Source organism: Rattus rattus, chromosome 7, assembly GCF_011064425.1.
Source record: "Rattus rattus isolate New Zealand chromosome 7, Rrattus_CSIRO_v1, whole genome shotgun sequence".
NCBI classification, from domain to species: Eukaryota; Metazoa; Chordata; class Mammalia; order Rodentia; family Muridae; genus Rattus; species Rattus rattus.
The window spans coordinates 51,702,207-51,721,577 of record NC_046160.1 but is presented as its reverse complement, the minus strand read 5'-3'; the positions used below and the strand labels follow the sequence as shown (position 1 = coordinate 51,721,577).

Genomic DNA, 19,371 nt, shown 5'->3' with positions numbered 1-19,371 from the left:
CAGCCTCTAATTTACAACAGCACTGTGAGCACGTGATCACAGCTCAGCTCAAAAGAAAAAAAAATGTAGCTATATTCAATGCAAGTCATTTAAATCTTCTTGTAATTAAATTACTGTTGAAATCTGATAAGCTTACTGCTTTTTTAGAGGTTGGAGTTTAAAGAGCATCCTTTATTCTGATAGATCAATAAAAGATGCATAGACTCTTTGTTTCACACTGTGCTCACAATGCCCATGAGATTTTCTGATGTTTGGGTGTTGGAGGTCTAGACAGAATGACTGACATCCAGACAAACGATATTGTAAGCATTCACTATCGCCAAGTACAGAGAGTGTGGACAAACATTGACAGGAAATCAGATCCTCCATTTGCTAAGACCCATTAGATTGCTTGTTGAGGGTAGCACTGTATTCTTTGCTACCTTAACTTTGGGTCAGGTTTTTCTGTTTTGTTTTCTTTTTGTTTTTGTTTTGTTTTGACTCTGCCCAATCTAATAAATCACATAAAGAGTGTATGATTCAAATGTTAATAATAATAATATAAGGTTGAGGAGTCCTAACCCCTCTCCTTATACCTACTTCGAGAAAGAAGATACCATGAATAACTATCGTATTTTAAATTCTGGAACAAGGAAGCACTGTAGGCAGATTAGTCCATGATGCGACTGCCCTCCACTATTGAAGTAATTATCTCAGGACAAAACCCAGCTGCCCCTCTAGGCATGATGGCAGCCAGATTGCTTCCTCCTTCCTATGAGTGACTTGGAGAAAGTAAGAGCTTGCAGAATGACACCTAAAGTTAATGACCAGCCAGATGCGAGCTACCTTACTTAGCTCTCCTATTTTTCCCTTCTGCCTATACTCTAGAGCCCTAGTGAGTCTTTGGGAAGACAGTGTTTTGTGTGTTATGTCCCATGTCTCTCAGTGTGGTATACTGAGTAATGAATCACTGCTTGGTTCATTCTCACTCATGACTGATTGAACATTTTATGTGGGAAGTAGCAAATCCTGGTCTGCTGAGACCTCTCAGAGATGGGCTTGCAACTTAGAGATCCAGAAAAACGCTGAAAACATCACTGATTGACATTTTAAAATTATTCTTAATTACTTAAAGGATATTAAAGGCTGTCCTTGGATCTGACCATGGTTACCTTTATTTCATAACGCCAACATTTTCTGATATAAAATGATATCTCCCGGGGTTCTTTCTAATTGGCCATATTCTATGTCCATGTGTTTTTAAACTATGAATTAACCACAATTCTATAATCTTTTTCTAAAAGAAAAATCTAAAAATTAAATTGTTATTGGATGAGTTTTCTCTTACTCATATTCCAACTATTCTGAAAACACAAACACTACAGATTTAGTGAGAAAATGTGTTTTACGTAAATTTTTTTATTAAAAAAATTAGGGCAGGAACAAGTTGGCATTCTACTGATTTAAACTAAGGTTTAAACCATTCTGTAAATGAAGATTCTACTGATTTTGTTGTTAATACATTTTTTGGAAAATATGGTTACAATTGTGTTTCATTCACAAAAATGTATTTTACAAATAGCAGCTAATTCCTTCATTAAATCAGAATAAGATTACTACTTTCAGTATTAATGGTTAGCTTTGACATATTTAAAAAGGGTAGAAAATACTTAATAGACCTGTCTGCAATTCTGAAATGAACAACTCTTCGGGGAAATGGAATTGTTCAAAGATACATTTTCTCTCTGCCAATCTGTGAAATATAATATAATTATTCTCTTTTAATGAATCTCTCAATGAGGAGCAATTCTTCAGTGCCTGAACAGGTGAAATATAAGGATAATGGGAACAGCTTTGTAAATATAAGGATGAAACGAGATTGTTATTTTGTGCCTTGTTATGGGATAATTAGAGTAACAGTGTGGAATTCATCAGGCATTTGAACTTTCTCAAAAAAGCTCCCTAGGGCCTGCTTAAATTAGTCATGTTTATCCATGGAGACTTTTAGCCTTATTTCATGTGTCTGCTACTTTATAACATTGGAGCCTCAATGCTTAGCTTAATCTGATTAATTGTTGATAATGGAAAGTCATCAAACAGACTTTGTCTGAAACCTACATTTAAAAAGAACACCTGATTTTGTAAATGCATAGTGCTGGCTAAAGGAAGAACAGTGAAACTGTTTTTATTACTCAGCGTAGAGGGACTGTGAGCTTCATCTCCAACAATTTCCACAAAAATGGATCGGGCTGGATACCGTCCAAGAAGTTACTATTCATATGCTAATTAGATATTGAGAATAAAAGACTATATTCATGGAAACCAAATTCATGGTCATAGAACTCAAGCAACGAGTTGCTTTGGTTAACCAGAGTTTGTTATTTAAAGATAAGGCTAGGGTAGGTTTTGATTTTGTTCTCTTGGAGACACTCTAGTAAGTTATGTAAGTGCATGCAGGAAGAACCAAGAATTAGAATGCGTCCATTTTATCACAACAGCACAAATGATCAGAAACAAATCTATAATTAGGAGGAAAGTTCAATATCCCTCCAGTATTGAAATCTCCGAGGGAGATGAATGTCCTTCCACAGGCAGTGCAAGTTTACTTCTGAATTGAGTCACCGATGTCCCTAGTCATTGTTTAATATCTTGATGGAAGAGAAAGTGAGCTTCTTAAAATAGTGAGGGGGAAATCTTAATCACCACCTAGGGGTTGCTCATAATAAAGTCATCCCATGGTTTTTTGATAGTTTTTCCATGTTTACAATTTTAAAAATTCCTCTCTAATTTCTTGTCATCAATCTCCCCCAGTACCTTGATAATAGGACAAGTCATTATAAGTAATCTGAAGGACATTTATCACTGCAGCTGCAAATTATCTATCACTCTGAAAGGACAAGATTGCTTCATACTTTCTATTGAGGAAGACTGAATGGCGGCTTCACATGTGGACTATGAAACTTCATAAGACTCCCATGTATACACACACATACTACATTCCAATGCATTCTCTATGGGTTGCTAACTAATCACTGCTTACATATATATACGATGCTTTGGCACTCCCACACTCCCACACACATACAATTAATGTGTGCCTAATGCACATCTACATGTCTATATACATAATGTCAGTTACTGCAAAACTGGCATCTAGCTCCAATCACATGCACTCTTAACCTGGATAAAAACCTCACATTACTTTTAGTGGACTGTATACATATCACGGGGGGGAAAGACAATAATTTTGTTGCTGGTACCATTCACCATCATCATTTGAACAATGTAACATTTTAAAAACATTTATATTTTCCGTCTTTCTCTGAAGGTACAGTTAAAATCATTAGCCAGGAATGAAGAAGGGCTTTAGAGAGTGTTCACTACTTTGCAACTGAAGTAGTTTGCCTAAGAGGTTCACTACGAGTCTTCAGTAAGGACCACAAGAACAAACATCTCTATCTTCTCATGATCCTGCTATATTGATTGCTAAGATACAGGTTTGCTTTGTCAAAATAAAATTGCTACTAAGAATTCATTTTTTAGCAGTTTTCCTAGACTTATTTGTTCTACTATGACTACCATTCATTTAGGGCTGTATCCATATTTAATATGGATATCACAATGATGTGCCTTGGGATGGATCTTCTCAGTATAAAGACACTTGAGTTGCTTCCCAGAATTCAGGCAGGAAAAAAAAGCAAGGTGTGGTGTTGCCCACTTGAAATCCGGGTGTAACAAAGCAAAGATAAAATAATTCCTAGCTCTTGGTAGCTAATCAGACTACCATGCATAGCTTGCCTAGCATATAGGCCTTGTTTCAAAAGGGTATGCACATTTCTGAGGACAATGGTTGAGGTTTTATTCAGTCTTCCATATCTACATGCATATCTATAGACATACACATGCACCTATATGCATCAGAAAAATATATCAAAGTGCTGTCACTTTAAGATGCCCAAATGTGTTAGATAATCCTACATTTCAATTTTGGTATTTGGGTAGCTTTATTAAATATGTGCAATGACTTCATTTTTAAATGCTGATACAGTTCTAAAGAGGCAGTTTAAAAACATACAATTAAGAACTCATTTTGAGACATCTCCTTTAAAGGTTACTAAATAGCAAATGTTTGGATCTATCTGTTTTCAGCCATTGAAATTATCATGATATTGTTAAATGCATTTTGTGTGTGTGTGAAATGAAACCTTTCAAATGCCATGATCTTTTTTTTTCAACAATTTTAACATCTAGGTATAATTGTGCAGCATGAAATCCTATTTTTGTTTCTAAATTTAATTGACTTAATCGCTGAATTTAAATGTTTGGAAGTCATTCTGCTTGCCTGGGTTTGAATGCCAAATACTGCATCTAAAGATCTAAGATGAACATTGCTTTTATATTTAGGCAAGGTAGGCTCTGCCTTCTAAATTACCCTAAATAACCCACAGAAATATGTAGGAAATGAATAACAATTGTTATCAAATGTCCTTAACATAGACTTGCTGATACGTATGATTTGTTCAAGGCACAGAAAGTGACAGTCCTACCACTTCTCTCCTCTCTGTGCAGCTATCTGCATAATGCAATGTACAGTATCCATACATTAGGATCCAATCTGAGAGCTCATATCCTCACTTACAAGTTGAAGACAGAATTAATTATCTTATCATCACAGGCAAAAGATGTCAAACCTTGCCAAAGCTTTGCAGATATTTTCCAATTTATTCCCTTTGATGCCTGTGGTTTGTATTGAATTCTTTGCCTCTTTCTCTTCCTAATCTCTGCAATTTATAAGAAAAGTGACAAGGAAGTCACATGATATGAAGATACCCCTTAACAGCCAATCAGAATACTCACTATCTTTTTAACTCTCATCTTTCTTCCTTAGTGCTACAGTGAATGCAAAATCCAAAATGGAATAAAAACATGCTTGGTATTGAAATACTTATTCTGGTTATGGATTTATCTTTATTGCACATAATGCTTCTGCCAAGACCACCATTCATGGATTTATAGAATGCCTTATCCACTATCATGGTATTCCACACTACATTGCTTCTGACCAAGGAACTCACTTCGCATGCAACTGGAGAAGTATGACAAGGGGCCCACAATCATAGAACCCACTGATCTTACCATCTTTCCATCAATCCTGAAGCAGCAGATTGTTAGAAACATGGAATGACCTTCTGACAACACAGTTACAGCACTAATCAGGTGGTAGCAGCCTGGAAGACTGGGGCAGGGTTCTCCTGAATGCAGTATATTCTGTGGGTTAATGTCCAACACATGGTACAATTTCTATCATAGTCAGGATCCATAGCTCCAGGGATCAAGGGATGGAAAAGGGAATAATTTCACTATTATTCCTAGTGACCCACTAGGAAAGTTTTTGCTTTCTGTTTCTCTGACCCTAAGTTCTGTTTTCTAGATGTTTTCTTTCTAGAGCTGGGAGTGTTCCTGTGAGTAGCTACAACAAATATTTCATTGAACTGGAAGCTCAGACTCCCCCGACCCCCAACCCCTGGTCATTCTGGGGTTCTAATGTCCTTAAGCCGACAGGCTAAGAAAGGAATAGCGGTGTTATGAGGGGTTATTGATCTAGATTAGCATGGGAATATTGATTGTTTCTCCACAATGAAGGTAAGAAGAATATGTTTAGAGTGCAGGAGATCCTTTACAACATCTCTTAGTGCTACTATATCCTGGGATTAAAGTCAGTGGGAACTACAACAGCCTACTTCAGACAGGATGACAAAGGATAAGGACCAGTTAGTAATGTAGTCATGGGTCAGACCTTCAGAAAAAGACACAAGACCTGCTGGGGTACTTTCAGAGGGTGGAGGAAATACAGAATGGGTAGTAAAATAGTTTCAAATACATGCTAAGGCCATGTGAACAGTTGTAGAAACCAGGATTATAATTGACACAAGTGCTTCAGTTGTATTTTATTAAGATTCCATTTGTACATATATCTGTATTTTCATTCAATTTCTTTATCATAAGTTGTAATATCAATTAAGAGAATACTGAAAGGATGTCCTCCCCACAAGGACATTTTCATCTATCCTAAATTCACAATGCATTTGAGATTGTACATGGGAAATTATGTTTAGGCATTATTATGACCTGGTTATTATTTTCTTTTGGAAATTAATCATGGCATAAGGAGGTAAGATTGTGTGTCAAGTTGACAAGCGTGAACTTGAAATGGCTATTCTTGGTTGTCAACGATGGTATGTGGAATGAACTACAATCTAGAAATGGAGGGCATGCTTGTAATAGATATGCTTGGTTTGAAATGAGTGAATCCTTTTCCAGTCAAGACCTTTGAGGAAGACACTGGCTTTTGAATGGGATCTTGAAGTGGGGAAACACACCTTTAATTTGGGTCTCACCTGCTAGAATTCTAGATAAGGACATGGAAGAAGGAAGGTTTGCTTTTTGCCTGCTTGCTCTTCCCATGCACATCTAGGTCTTCTCTGGCATTGGAGTCTACTCTTTTAGATCCCATCTTTTAAAGAGGACCAGCAGAGACACCCGAAATTCTGGAACTGAGCAACTACTAGATCCTTGGCTTTTTCATTCACAGCTAGCCATTGTTAGATTAATTGGTGTAACTGAAGCTTGTAAATCATTCCAATAAACTTGGAAGAGAGAGAGAGAGAGAGAGAGAGAGAGAGAGAGAGAGAGAGAGAGAACTCATTTCATAACCTTTGTGAATCTAGAGAACTTGAACAATATAGTATTACACTGCAGAAATGCTTACTGTTGGTTGAACTCACATATGGTATATTTTATGTAGAAAGATACTGACAAAAATAGCATTTTCACTTAGTATTCACATAGCTTTTTTAAAAATCATTTGTATTCCTGTATGTGTGCGTGCGTGAGAGCATTCATGCGTGCGTGTGTGTGTGCGTGCGTGTGTGTGTGGTGGGTGTGTGTGTTTATGCATGTGTGTGTATTAGTATGTGGCAATGCATGTGCTATAATGTGTGTAGAGGTTAGGAGTTCGTTTGTGGGAAACAGGTTTCTTCTTCTCCCATTTGTATCATTGCATCCTGGGTATTGAAGTCAGGATGTTAGGCTTAGCAATAAGCACCAGTGACCACAGAGTTGTCTTCCTAGTCCTAATCACTAGTTCTCTAAAGTGTCTGAACTTTAGTTTTTCGTAGCCTACGTACACAGTTTTAACCTTGTCTAATGATGTTTCGTATTTCTTCATTTAGTTATCTTACCCTATTCCATCACTACTATGACTAATTTAAACAACAGGATTCCTCATCAGAGAGAAAAGTGAGGCACAGGTACAAGTTCACTGCTGTGGTTTAGTGTGCCTGTGTGCATCTGTGGGTCTATGTGATTCTGTGTGTGTGTGTGTGTGTGTGTGTGTGTGTGTGTGTTTTAGTGTGCTTGTGTGCATCTGCAGTCTATGTGATTCTGTGTGTGCGTGTGTATCTGTGGGTCTATGTGATTCTGTGTGTGTGTGCGCGTGTGTGTGTGCGTGTGTGTGTCTGTGTGTTTTAGTGTGCTCGTGTGCATCTGTGGGTCTATTTGATTGTGTGTGTGTGTATGTGTGTGTGCATCTGTGGGTCTACATGATCACGGGTGTGTATGTGTGTGCATGCATTTGTGTATGTGCAAATGTGTATGCATGTCTGTAGGTGCTTGTTTTCATGAATGTGTGCCTGAGTGCACATGTGTCTGTTTGACGCTCAGTTTTAAACCATTGGGTAAGTGATAACCAATTCATTTTCTATCATGGAGTGACAATTTGGAATTGGGATATTCTGGCCAAATAAAAGTATTAGCTTTGTTAAATGTAAATGAAATAATTGAAAAATTTTGGGGATGACATCATATGTTAATTAGTTTAAGATAAACTTTACTATGACAAGTACTGGCTGGCAATAGCTGTGTGTAGAGCAGGGAGTTACCCACTTAATGTCAATTCAAGCAGAAGCCCAACCGCTTCTGGCAGCACCTCCCTTCCCCTCTGGCTAAAGTTTGGATGTAATAACTGTCGCTCGGTAGTTTTCAAACCTTTGATCACAGCCAACATCTTACAAATGAAGCAATATTTAAAAAGTTATAAATGTGAAAAGCCATATTATTTTGTATAAATACAAAGAGTTCAAATTTTAGACTTCCAAATTACTAATCATTTCAAGGTGGTCAGCCTCTGACAATTTTGCCAATGTTTTTATGTACTGTGGGAATTTCATAGCTTTTAGGTTTCCCACTTTTTTAAAATTTATTTTGATGGTATGATATTGAGAGTGTCCTAATAGACAGATATGTAATGAAACAACATAAATTTCCTATGTTGCTCCTTAGCCATCTATAATAATTACCAATTCCTTACTGGTAATGCATGGTGAATCCTTCCATTCAAAGTTAAATCTATTAGAACCAAAATGAGTCAGTTCTTTGTGAAATCCTCATACTTTGGTTAAAAACCTACTTCTCAAAGGTGCATTTTAATATTTTCAGCTATATATTTTTTGAATATCATAGCAGCAGTTAGGGGAGTGTTTGCCATAACCTACTCCTGTCTCACTGTGCTGGTTAAAGACACCCTTTAAACATGACAGGTTCCACCTCTTTCCATACAAATGCATAGAATGGAATTTGCTGCCCGGTTCAGATTTTCACTCCCAATCTAATTTGCTCTATTTTATTCAATGTGCACACAGAATTAACATTTTCAGTTTTATGCCTGTCTTCTTACAGGACGTTTAATGATGAATATGTTTAAATCATACCTACTCTGACAGTCATACTGTTGGTTCGTTTATGAATGAGAATAAGCTATTTGTTGGAAATAGTTAATTAGCCCAGCGTCTTCATGAGCTTAAGCGCTATTATCCAATGATCTACTCTTTCCTTTCACTTTTGGTGATGCTCATTCTTTTCTTCCACTGATTGCTTTGTGCCATTTAGATCTTGTGCCATCCAAAAACACCTGAATATGTTGGTCTTTTATCTGCAGGTGTTTCATGTGTTTTATGGTACTTGTTTATATTTCTGCCAATAAATGTTCAGAGACATGTTATTTTAAATGAGTATTGCAGAATAGGCTTTTCAAAGTATGTCAATTTATTTATGTGTTCATATGTAAATAAATGTGTTCATAATTTGAAAATAGTTAATATGGAAAGAATTTCTAATAGGTATATTACATTTTATTTTTTATTAAAATTTTCCTTTAATTTGTCCCAAAATACTGCAATGGATTTAAACTAAGTCTAAGAACTGCTGAAGAATCACACAGCTATAATTCAGTAGAATGCAGGATGAAAAATAATGTTTTAGCTGATGGCCTTTATGTCTTTTAAAATGCAAATACCTTTCCTTTTGTCTGCAATCAGTCATTTATACATTAATGTGAGTGAATTTATTAGACATCTCTCTCAGGTTAATTTAGAAGAAGAGACCGTATGGATGAACTCAGTGGCTGCAGAGACACGGGGAAGATTAAGTATCAATGGCAGGAGCATGGAAGATAACTTGGTCTACTGCATTGTTTCGTTTAAAGGCAATGCCATCTGTATTTAATACACTCATTTGTATTTACAAACACACGTAAAGAAAATGTCTGCTTAATGAGGAGAATGTGAGTGCATGTTTCAGAATTGTATCCAACTAGTTCACTGTGTCTCAATGGAATGATAATATAATTAAGCAAATTACTTATAATTTTGTTCAACTCTGAATTAAGTCAGCAGTAGAATTCCCAACCAAAACACTGACTAATATTTTGATCTCATGAGTGCTCTCAAAGACAGCAAGCAAGTGAACTGCTAGGCGTCTCCCATCCTGGCAACCAAGGGACCTGAGGGTTTCACACACCAAATGAGCCTTGCATTTTGGACTTGTATGTATGTATGTATGTATGTATGTATGTATGTATGTATGTATATATATGTATATATATACTTTATACTTTTTCTTAATTCTTTTTATTAAGAAGTAATTTCTCACAGCAGTCCATTTTTCACTGTTGCACTCAGGTATTTTATTAAGTCTAGAAATTATTGACCTGGGTTTAAATGTCACCAGAGTTTTTCTAAAGCCAATGCTGACTACTCTTCCTAAGTCACAGGTTCTCTCAAAGCTCACTGTACAACCTCCCCTCTTTTGCAATAAATGGTGATTAACACAGAGAAGCACAAAGGCCAAATGGCTGAAAATAAGTGATTGTTGTGCTCTCAGCCCTAAATAGGATATTTATACCACATCCAATTTCTTCCAAGTCTCAGTGACCATTGCAGGGGACAGAACAGAAGGCATAAGAGGCAAAGGTGGTAGATGACTGAAAAGAAACAATGTTTTTAGACAAAAATGAACTCACGGTGGCTATGGAAGTGTGTACAAAGCCTGACAAGCTCAAGAGAGACAAATTACCTATATAGAGGGGGGAGGAAAACGTAGAGTTCCACCCCTAGCTGAGGAATTATTAATGATAATTGATAACAACCAGCTGTGCTTGTGTGTGTGTGTGAGAGAGAGAGAGAGAGAGAGAGAGAGAGAGAGAGAGAGAGAGAGACAAAGAGGCAAAGAGAGAGAGAGACAGAGAGAGACAGAGTCTTCCACAAAGGCCTGGTATTTCGAACAGACTCCAGTGGATTGCGATATACCTAAAAAAATATAGGCAGCACTAACAGGACTTTTTAAAACATGGTTTTAAAATAACAAGAACACAAAATTTGGGTTTATGGAATGGAAGGTAGATCCATAAAGAGATGTGGGAAACAATGAAAATACAATAATAAATTCTGAGTTTATAAAAACATATTTTAAAAGTACAAAATGATGTTTGTAATGCCTCAGACACAATATCACACCTGTTTCCAAAACAATAAATTAAAAAAAATAAAGCACTAAAATATTATTATTCAAGAAAGGGACACATATGGCTAGTTTTACTATTAAATTTATTTTTGCACATTAAGTGTAACACTTAAGAATCAGTTATGAAAGTAAAAAAAGAATTAGCAGAATAAATATTAAACCCAAACTTAGAAGTATTTGAGAAATGTTTGGCCACAGTGTTTCAAAACATACCAAATTGATAATGATTTACTTTCTAAATTAAAGAAAATACAATAATAATTGGTTTTAAAATATTCAAATAAAATATTGCAAAAATTATCTGTAAATTAAACTAGGTCGGGATGAGCCTGATCAATCTTAAACATGCTTCTCTTACTGTTCAGATAGCAAGGTTCAAAACCTGCCATATGTATTTTTTAGCCACAGTCCCCAAATGTTTCTACTCTCTCTCTTTTTGTGTGAGAAACTCGCCTTTGACAGCTCCATAGTGGACAGAGAGAAGTAGGAAAAAGAGAATCTTCACTTGACAACAGGTCTGTGAAAACAGTTGTGGTTGTAGCTTTATTTTGAGTACACACTCTTAAAATGAACGTTTGTGGCAGGCAGTTATGAAGCCCAGCAAGGGGTCTACGTCAGATAGTTCTATGAAGAGTGGTATGAACATGCCTTCTCACACATCTGCCTGGTAAGAGCACTGTCCTGAGCCAGAGACTTGGAGAGCTCAGTGCTAAGTGTAATTAACTTGGGTAAATGTTAGGAATAGAGAGATGGGAAGAATATGGCATATATTTTGATATCTATAAATATGTAATGAATATATATTCTAATACATGTTTATATTAGAACAGAAACCTGAAAAATTACTACATACATAAAATATATATTTAACAAAAATATTTGTAACTTCAGAAGCAAAGAATACATTGTAGTATATAATAATATATAATCTGTATAATTATGGGTTTTTCAGCTTGATCTTACTCTTACTAAGTTCCTAAGATCATTCTACCATTCAGAATTTTTATAGATAATCTTAGAAATCAACTTATATTTAAATGGAAATCTAATTATATTTAAATCATGTAACTTGATACATGATGATTTGAATATCATATCCTGCCTAAATAGATTTAGTATAAAATATTTGATGTTCATTATAAATATAGTATTCATGTCAACATTTCTACAAAATAACAATTCTAAATTTCACTTAGCAGAAGTAATTGCCCACAGCTTAAAGTTGAGACAGGTGCATAAGAGAATATCAAGTGTATCAAACATTTCACACATTATTTAGCTGCTTATCTTGAGGCTTCATTCTATAACCTCTTCATAGTTTGCTTTGGCAACACAGATAAAATAACATTTATATTCTTGTCTTTATTCATTTGATAGTATCTGACTCTGTATAACCCTCTATTTAACCACAGGTGGCTTCAAATTCTGGTAGCTTGCCTTAGCCACCAGAGTTACAGAATTTCAGGGCGAAATCTTGCCTATTTTAACAGAATTTCTTTTGTCTTAGTGCTACAAATAATATTAGATGTATTTTTGAAATTAAAAATATCATAGGATCTGGATATAAACTATGGAGATTAGCTACATTCTGGTGTCTTTGATTATAGCAATCAATAATTCTCATGCTACAATATAACTATATTATGATGGCATTGAAACATATATTCCCATAGTTGTGGATTCTCTTTGTTATTCCTTGCTCCTTGTTTATCAGGGGCTTAATCGTAGATATTAACTTTCTAGAAAAACAGAAGCAGAAGAATGCCTACCAAACCATTTTTCTGTATGTGTTACTTGGAATAGTAACTTAATACAAGGTGATTTGACCTTCATATCTTTTCTAAAAGAATTGGGTATTTGCTACAACCAGGTAGGATGAGTCAATCCCAAAGGAGCTCAAAGTATATTTTTTTCTATTTTATTCTTACTGCACGTATAACGTACATTTTGCTTTCTGTGGAAGAAAATCTATCAACACCGACAGGCTGGTAAAGAAGTAAAACCTAAGTGTATATAATTTTAGAATCCTTGATAATTTAATCATATGTAGGCATCTGAAAGTCTTTTTTCCCAGGAAGCCTTTAGAGCAAGGGTAATAAGCAATTTAACATGTAATTTTGGGAAACCTTACCTTGACTTGCAAACTTCAGTTCTTTTGCATCTGTGAGAGTGGGTCTTTTGTCAGAGCCTTTTTTCTCTATCCGTCGATGGCTTCTTTTCTTTTTAGATTCTCCCCAAAGATTAGATCCTCCATGCATGCTTGGTATATTCAAAATTGCAATTCCTTCCAGAGAGATGTTTATCAAATCTATCTGTACTCCATCACACTGGAGAGACAGAGAGAGAGAGAGAGAGAGAGAGAGAGAGAGAGAGAGAGAGAGAGAGAGAGAGGGAGATATTTCATGTCTCCTTGATTTTCTTATTTCTTCTCTTTAAAAATTAGTTAAAGTCATATCAATAAAAAGAAGAAAAATGCAGTAACAGTAACCAGTCGCCATTCAACTATTAAGAACAGTCATACCACATCACCAGTGTGTTTTACTCTGTGGGAAACCTTTGGGAGAGAGACATGTTTGTGATTTCTATAACTCCAATATGCAAATTATGGGCCAAAGAGGTCAAATTCAGGAGTGAGGAAATTGTTATCATTCCTTCTTTTGAATGACAGATCTGAAATCATGACCCTTCTGTACCTGGTTTGGTCTCCAGCCTCCTTTTGTCCCCTCTTCTTCCCTCTCCTCCTGTCCTCTCCCCTCCTGCTTCCTTCCTTCCTTCCTTCCTTCCTTCCTTCCTTCCTTCCTTCCTTCCTTCCTTCCTTCCTTTCTTCTTTCTCTCTTTCTCTCTCTCTCTTTCTTTCTTTCTGTCATTCCTTTCCTCCCTTCCCTCCCTCCCTTTCTCTCTTTTGTTTTTCTTTTCTTTTTACTTTTTTCTTCTTTTTGGCAAGGAAGGAAATGAATTGATAGACATTGATAGATGAAGGAAGAGTGAACTCAGTCCCGAATGGTGATCACAAAGATCCAGTTACTTTGGAATGAGTATGAGCTCACATTCTAAGCACACTAGAAGTACCGAGAGGCACAGCTGTCGAGATGAATGTGGAAGACAGACAGAACTCAGTGAGGGAGGTGGCGGCAGGAACAGTTCGAGCATTTTCCAGACAATATTAGTCACCTGCTGGATAATAGAACCTGAAAGATTGTTTTTTCCTTATATCAAGTCACCTTGCTACCAATGTGTTAACCAACTGCCATTTTATACAGCCAGACAGGTCAGTTTTTTTTATAGCTTTTACACTTTCTGTTCATTATTATTGATGGATTTGTCTGAGGATTATGCGGTTATTATGTAGTGTTGGGGTGTATCTGTGTGTGTGTGTGTGTGTGTGTGTCTGTGTGTGTGTGGTGTGTGTATGTCTGTGTGTGTATATGTCTGTGTGTGTGTGTGTGTGTGTGTGTGTGTGTGTGTGTGTGTGTGTGTGTGTACAGTTGCCTGTGAAATCCAGAAGAGGGCATCAATTCACTGTGGCACAATTTCAGGGATTGTGACATGACTAACATAGGCACTGGAAATCTAACTTGGATTTTCGGGAAGAGTAGTAAGGGTTTTAATCATTGAGTCATGTCTCCAACCCTTATTCTCTATTTTTTGGAAAGTGATAACTTGTTCATTTTTTCTGCTTTATATTTTCCAAAATAATAGTCACTATTACTACCTCAAATATTATTCTTCTGTTTTCTATTATAAGCTAAGAAAAAAGGGTATAATAATTTGAAATTCTTTCAAAGCGTTCTCTTAGGGACAAGCATTTCAAAGGTAGCAGTGTTTCTGGAAAGGGTAGCTACAGCCACCAAGTCCTACTATAAAAAGCTCATCGATAACTTAAACATTAACTTAAATTCTCATGATTATCATGACTTTCGCTCTTTGAAGAGGTCATACCCATAGAAACAACAAAAAAAGAAACAGAATCCTGTATTTTTCCACATTTGCCTCATCTTTATGAAACTAAGACTGCATGATGTTCACCAAAGTAACAACGCAGTGTTACAAAGCGACACATCTTGAGCCCACTCCACTGTGGAAGAAACAATTCTGGAAAAGGAGCTAAGTTTTCATTTGTTTCTCTGAAGAGGACCCTATTTCTGGGTGATGTGAATCATTTTTTTTCCTGAAACAAGTGCATTTTTCTTCCTTTTTACATATTAAATTAAGATCGTTTCTTTTTTACTAAAGAATTCTGCTCCTGTGTATACTCCCTCACTGCTATATATTCTAGATAAACAGATATTAATTTCATAATTAAAAGTAATCTTGTGTAAATACCCTGCAGGCCTCAATGAATCAAACACATACTGTGTGTCAGGCCTCCCACTGTCTTCAAGTGGAACGCACTGGCTGGATAATTAGCTAGTACATATTTTTTAACCTTATTTGCATGCATATTATATCTTTTGCACACTGACAAGCAGCAGTAACAACAAAAGTCAGATTACCACAGGGAATTCCCACAAAGAAGTCTTCATTCCTTATAATTTGCAGCCTAAATTAAAATAATTTGATCTTTGACAAGGATGAAATGTCAAGCAGAAGGGGGTCCTCTACAAGCCACGGCCTGTGGCTTCTGAAAACCGCCTAATTTATGTCAGTCACTTCTTAATACATATTTAAGTATTACACGAAAAAGATGATAAATATGCAATCTGACACCTTTGGTATTTCCCTGCTGTTAATTTATAAAGGTCTGGCTTCCCCCAAACTGACTAAAATCATTTAAATAACAGAAGAATTGTGAAATAAGCCGGAGCTGGGGCCTGGCTTCCATTTCCACTCAATATTGAACACAGCAGGCAGCACACTAAGACAATTATGTGACTAGGCCTTCGGACCCCGCTGTGACAAGTTACTTTCAGAATTAGTGAAGGAAGATTCCTTTGTTCATGTGCAGAATAGGAGAGCATGCCGCAAAGTCTTTCCCTTTCTGCTTAATTGAGCTAGTGGAGTTAGGTGAGGCAACAGACACACAGCAGCGCGCACGCTACCATGTGTGTTTTCCTTCTACATAGGCAACGGAGTGTTTGTGGTTTGAAAGTCATTCTCTGAGAAGTGGGGAAAACAAAACCAATATCCCGAAACTCCCAAGGAGTCCTGGAAAGCAAGGAGCAATGGGAGCAGCGTAGAAGTTACTCTGGGTGCAGGACAGTGTACTTAAATTAATTGGCGACTGTGAGTGCCATAGTTTCGCTAGCTCAAGACCCCAGGCCTCCTCTGTTTGCTTTGACATCGTGTTCATTAGTCTGGAAAGTTGCACATGGTGGGGATGGAGCCGGGACTTGCGTCGCACCAGCCGAGTTTATGAAAATAAAACTGAAGCGAAGGTTATGAAATGTACACCAGGAATAAGACAATGTCTCCATATGCTTTGAGGATCTGTGATTTTTTTTCTTCAAAAAATTAGTACAGAAAAAAAAAAGCTTAAAAGCCAACATCGTCGGTCTAATAAATTCTGAGTATTTTTGTTAAGTACGAGGTCATTACAGTGGAGGGAACATGTATGTTATGCTGTGAAGTCACTACAGTGATCTTATTTCCAACACTAAGTACCTAAAAGAACAACTACCATATATATATGTATTCAAGCTTAGTTTTTATTAACTTTGGAGAGCTTAGGGACAGGGGTGAAATGTAATGAGATAGGATCAATAATTGTCTCTAATTTTCTATGAGTCAGCTTTCATGCCTGGGTCAGTTTTAGTTGCCAATGATTTTACTCAATGAAGCATAAAGCACTGGGAGGTTATCTTAGTGCTAAGAAAGTGTGGCCTTGACCGCAGTGTAGAAAAGCCTAAAAACTCAGTTTTCAGGTTAACAGACAAGAACGATCTTTTTAGATCCTATAGATGATTTTGTACCCATGAGGCTCTTGCGTGTGCTAAGTCTTGATATATCTGAACTAATGTTGAAACTCTCAGAATTTACTACTATCATAGACTCACTCACATCCTAAAGACCGAACGTCCGATGGAATGAGCCTTCTAATTTTCTCCCTGATTTTGATACTTGGAGGAAAGAGAGAAAATCTGTGCTGCTCACTGCCCTCATCTCAGGCACCGACCAAAGTTGTTGGATGAGTTTCACCTCTCCTCTAACACCTAATAAGGCAAATTTCGCTTTTGACGTATTTTCTTGTAATTTTGAAATTTTTCATTTTATTTATATTTTTTCCTTTTGTACTAAAGTTAGAAGATAATAGAGACAGAGGTTCTTAGAATTGAAAGTACCAATTTTTAAACCACGGTCTCATCCTAGGTAGTTACATGAATATAGCACTGATTTGTTCCCTTACATTTGAATGTTCTTCAAAGAATACAATTCTTTTTCCTATAAATTATTAAAAATATTTAACTATGCAATGAAGACTTTGTACTATATATTTGATTCATAGTATAAGCATAAAAATTAAATCAGGTAATGCAGGTATATTGCTTAATACAGGACATGAGATAAATTTTAATAATACATGTATTTTAGCTGTTGTAATGAAGCATTTTCTCAGATATCTATTTTCTCCCAATCCTTTACTTTTTCAGAAGTAGCTCTCTGCAGGAAAGAGCTCTGTGACATAAACATACACACAGAAAATGACTTGTTTTTGAAGGAGCTGACATTAAAACATATAACCATTGCTTGAGGTTCTATTGTTACTATCATAGTTTGTTAGTTGTTAGACATTTTTCAAACCATAGTTGGTATGATTTCAGGCCACATAGGAAGCAATAGCAAGCAGAATCAAATTTCCAAACTGCTGATTTCTTATATTTAATTATGAAGTAACCTTGAGGGTAGAAAGTCATATTCTACTAATATGATAAACTGGATTCATTAAAATGTGAGCACTAAGACACACTTGGCATTGCTATCCAAACACACACACACACACACACACACACACACACACACACACACGATATACAATAATATAATTGGGAGAACACATGGTATTAGCTCCAGTTTATAAATGCTATACTAGTGGTTCCTTAAGCAAGCCAGAAATATAGAAGCAGAAAGTCAGACTAGAAAAATGGAAAAGCATGATTCTAAGGTAAGTAATTTAGTTGCAGACCAGATTTCTCGAGGAATATTACAAATAGTTCCCTCATCCCGAATAAGATGTAAAGCTCTATGTTATAATAAGACTTATTTCAGCTGTCCTTAAAACTTTAAAAACCAATGTTTTCTACATTTATTTTCACTCAAATTCTTTTTGCTACCAAATTCAACTTCTAGACAATTTTGTACTTTGTGACACACGTAGCATTGCTCTATGGACTTACATACTTCCAATCTATGCTCAGGGAAAGGCACAAAGGAGTGGCCTAGAAAGGTTTAGGGTGTCCAATCATACTATGAAAAGGCATAGATTGGCTGCTGCTACAGATATTCTTTGAGTAGAGTTCAGAAGAAAATATTTAAAATGTATAATATAATGCAGATTTATGAATTTCTGATTTTTGAACTGATAACAATTTAAGAATTAATTTATGTGTACATACATAATAAGTTCATATCTAATGACATATTCAGGACTGTAGAGATGGTTCAGTGGATAAAGTGCCTGTTTTACAAGCACGAGGATTTGTGTTTGGATTCCTTATACTTGTGTATAAACTGGATGCATTGTGTGTACTCCAGGGCTGCAGAGACAGAGCAGACAGATCTCTAAAGCTTGCTCGCCAAGCATGTCTAGGCCAATTGGTGATCTCAAGGTTAAGTGGCTAGAGTCTTTCTCAATAAAATAAGATTGATGGTGATATATGATGCCTCCCTACATCAATCTCTGGCTTCCATATTCTAAACATGTACATAAACCATACATACAAAGTAATTTTAACATGTATAACAATATATACTATTATGCTGCATATGATTAAAAGGCCACATTAATTATTAATAATGTATCATATATTATACTCATGTTTATGAACATATAATATGCACATATGTATTTCAATATATACAAAAGTATATATTATGCAAAGGATCAACCTTAATTTGAAACTTCTATGATCATTATGATTTAACCTGGTTTTGTTTTCCCTACCCAGTCTATTTCTAATATGTAGTCTTATTCTCTAATTATAATGTGAAACATCACAAAAATGTTATATTGAGAATATTATGGGTTTATATTATCACCAACAGTAAATTAGAAAATTATGATTTTGTAGGGCTTACCTAGGACATTATAAACTTGTAACCATATGGATTTACCCAAGATTCTAAAGAAATAGCCTTTGACACTCATAAAGAAAGTAGCACTATTTGAAATTAAGTACAGAAAAAGACAGGCATAGTGGTACATCCCTTAATCCCAGCACTTGGAAGGAATAGCCAGGTGATCTCAGAATTTACAGACAGCCTAGTTTACATTGTGAGTTCCAGAATAAACAGGATTACAAGGAGAAAACTTGTCTTTAAAAAAAAACCAAAGGGAAAAACAAACAAACAAACAAACAAACATAGAGGACTGAAAAGCTA

At 35.9% G+C, this 19,371-nt stretch overlaps 1 protein-coding gene across 1 annotated transcript in view; it reads right to left on the bottom strand.

Moving 5' to 3' along the window:
• The window catches only part of Dgkb (diacylglycerol kinase beta), a 714,793-nt gene that overhangs the window by 142,367 nt on the left and 553,055 nt on the right, over positions 1 to 19,371 (bottom strand). Inside the window, exon 23 of the mRNA XM_032907661.1 lies at positions 12,968 to 13,163. Coding sequence (XP_032763552.1) covers positions 12,968 to 13,163 — 196 coding nt within the window. The remainder of the gene's footprint in view (positions 1 to 12,967; positions 13,164 to 19,371) is intronic.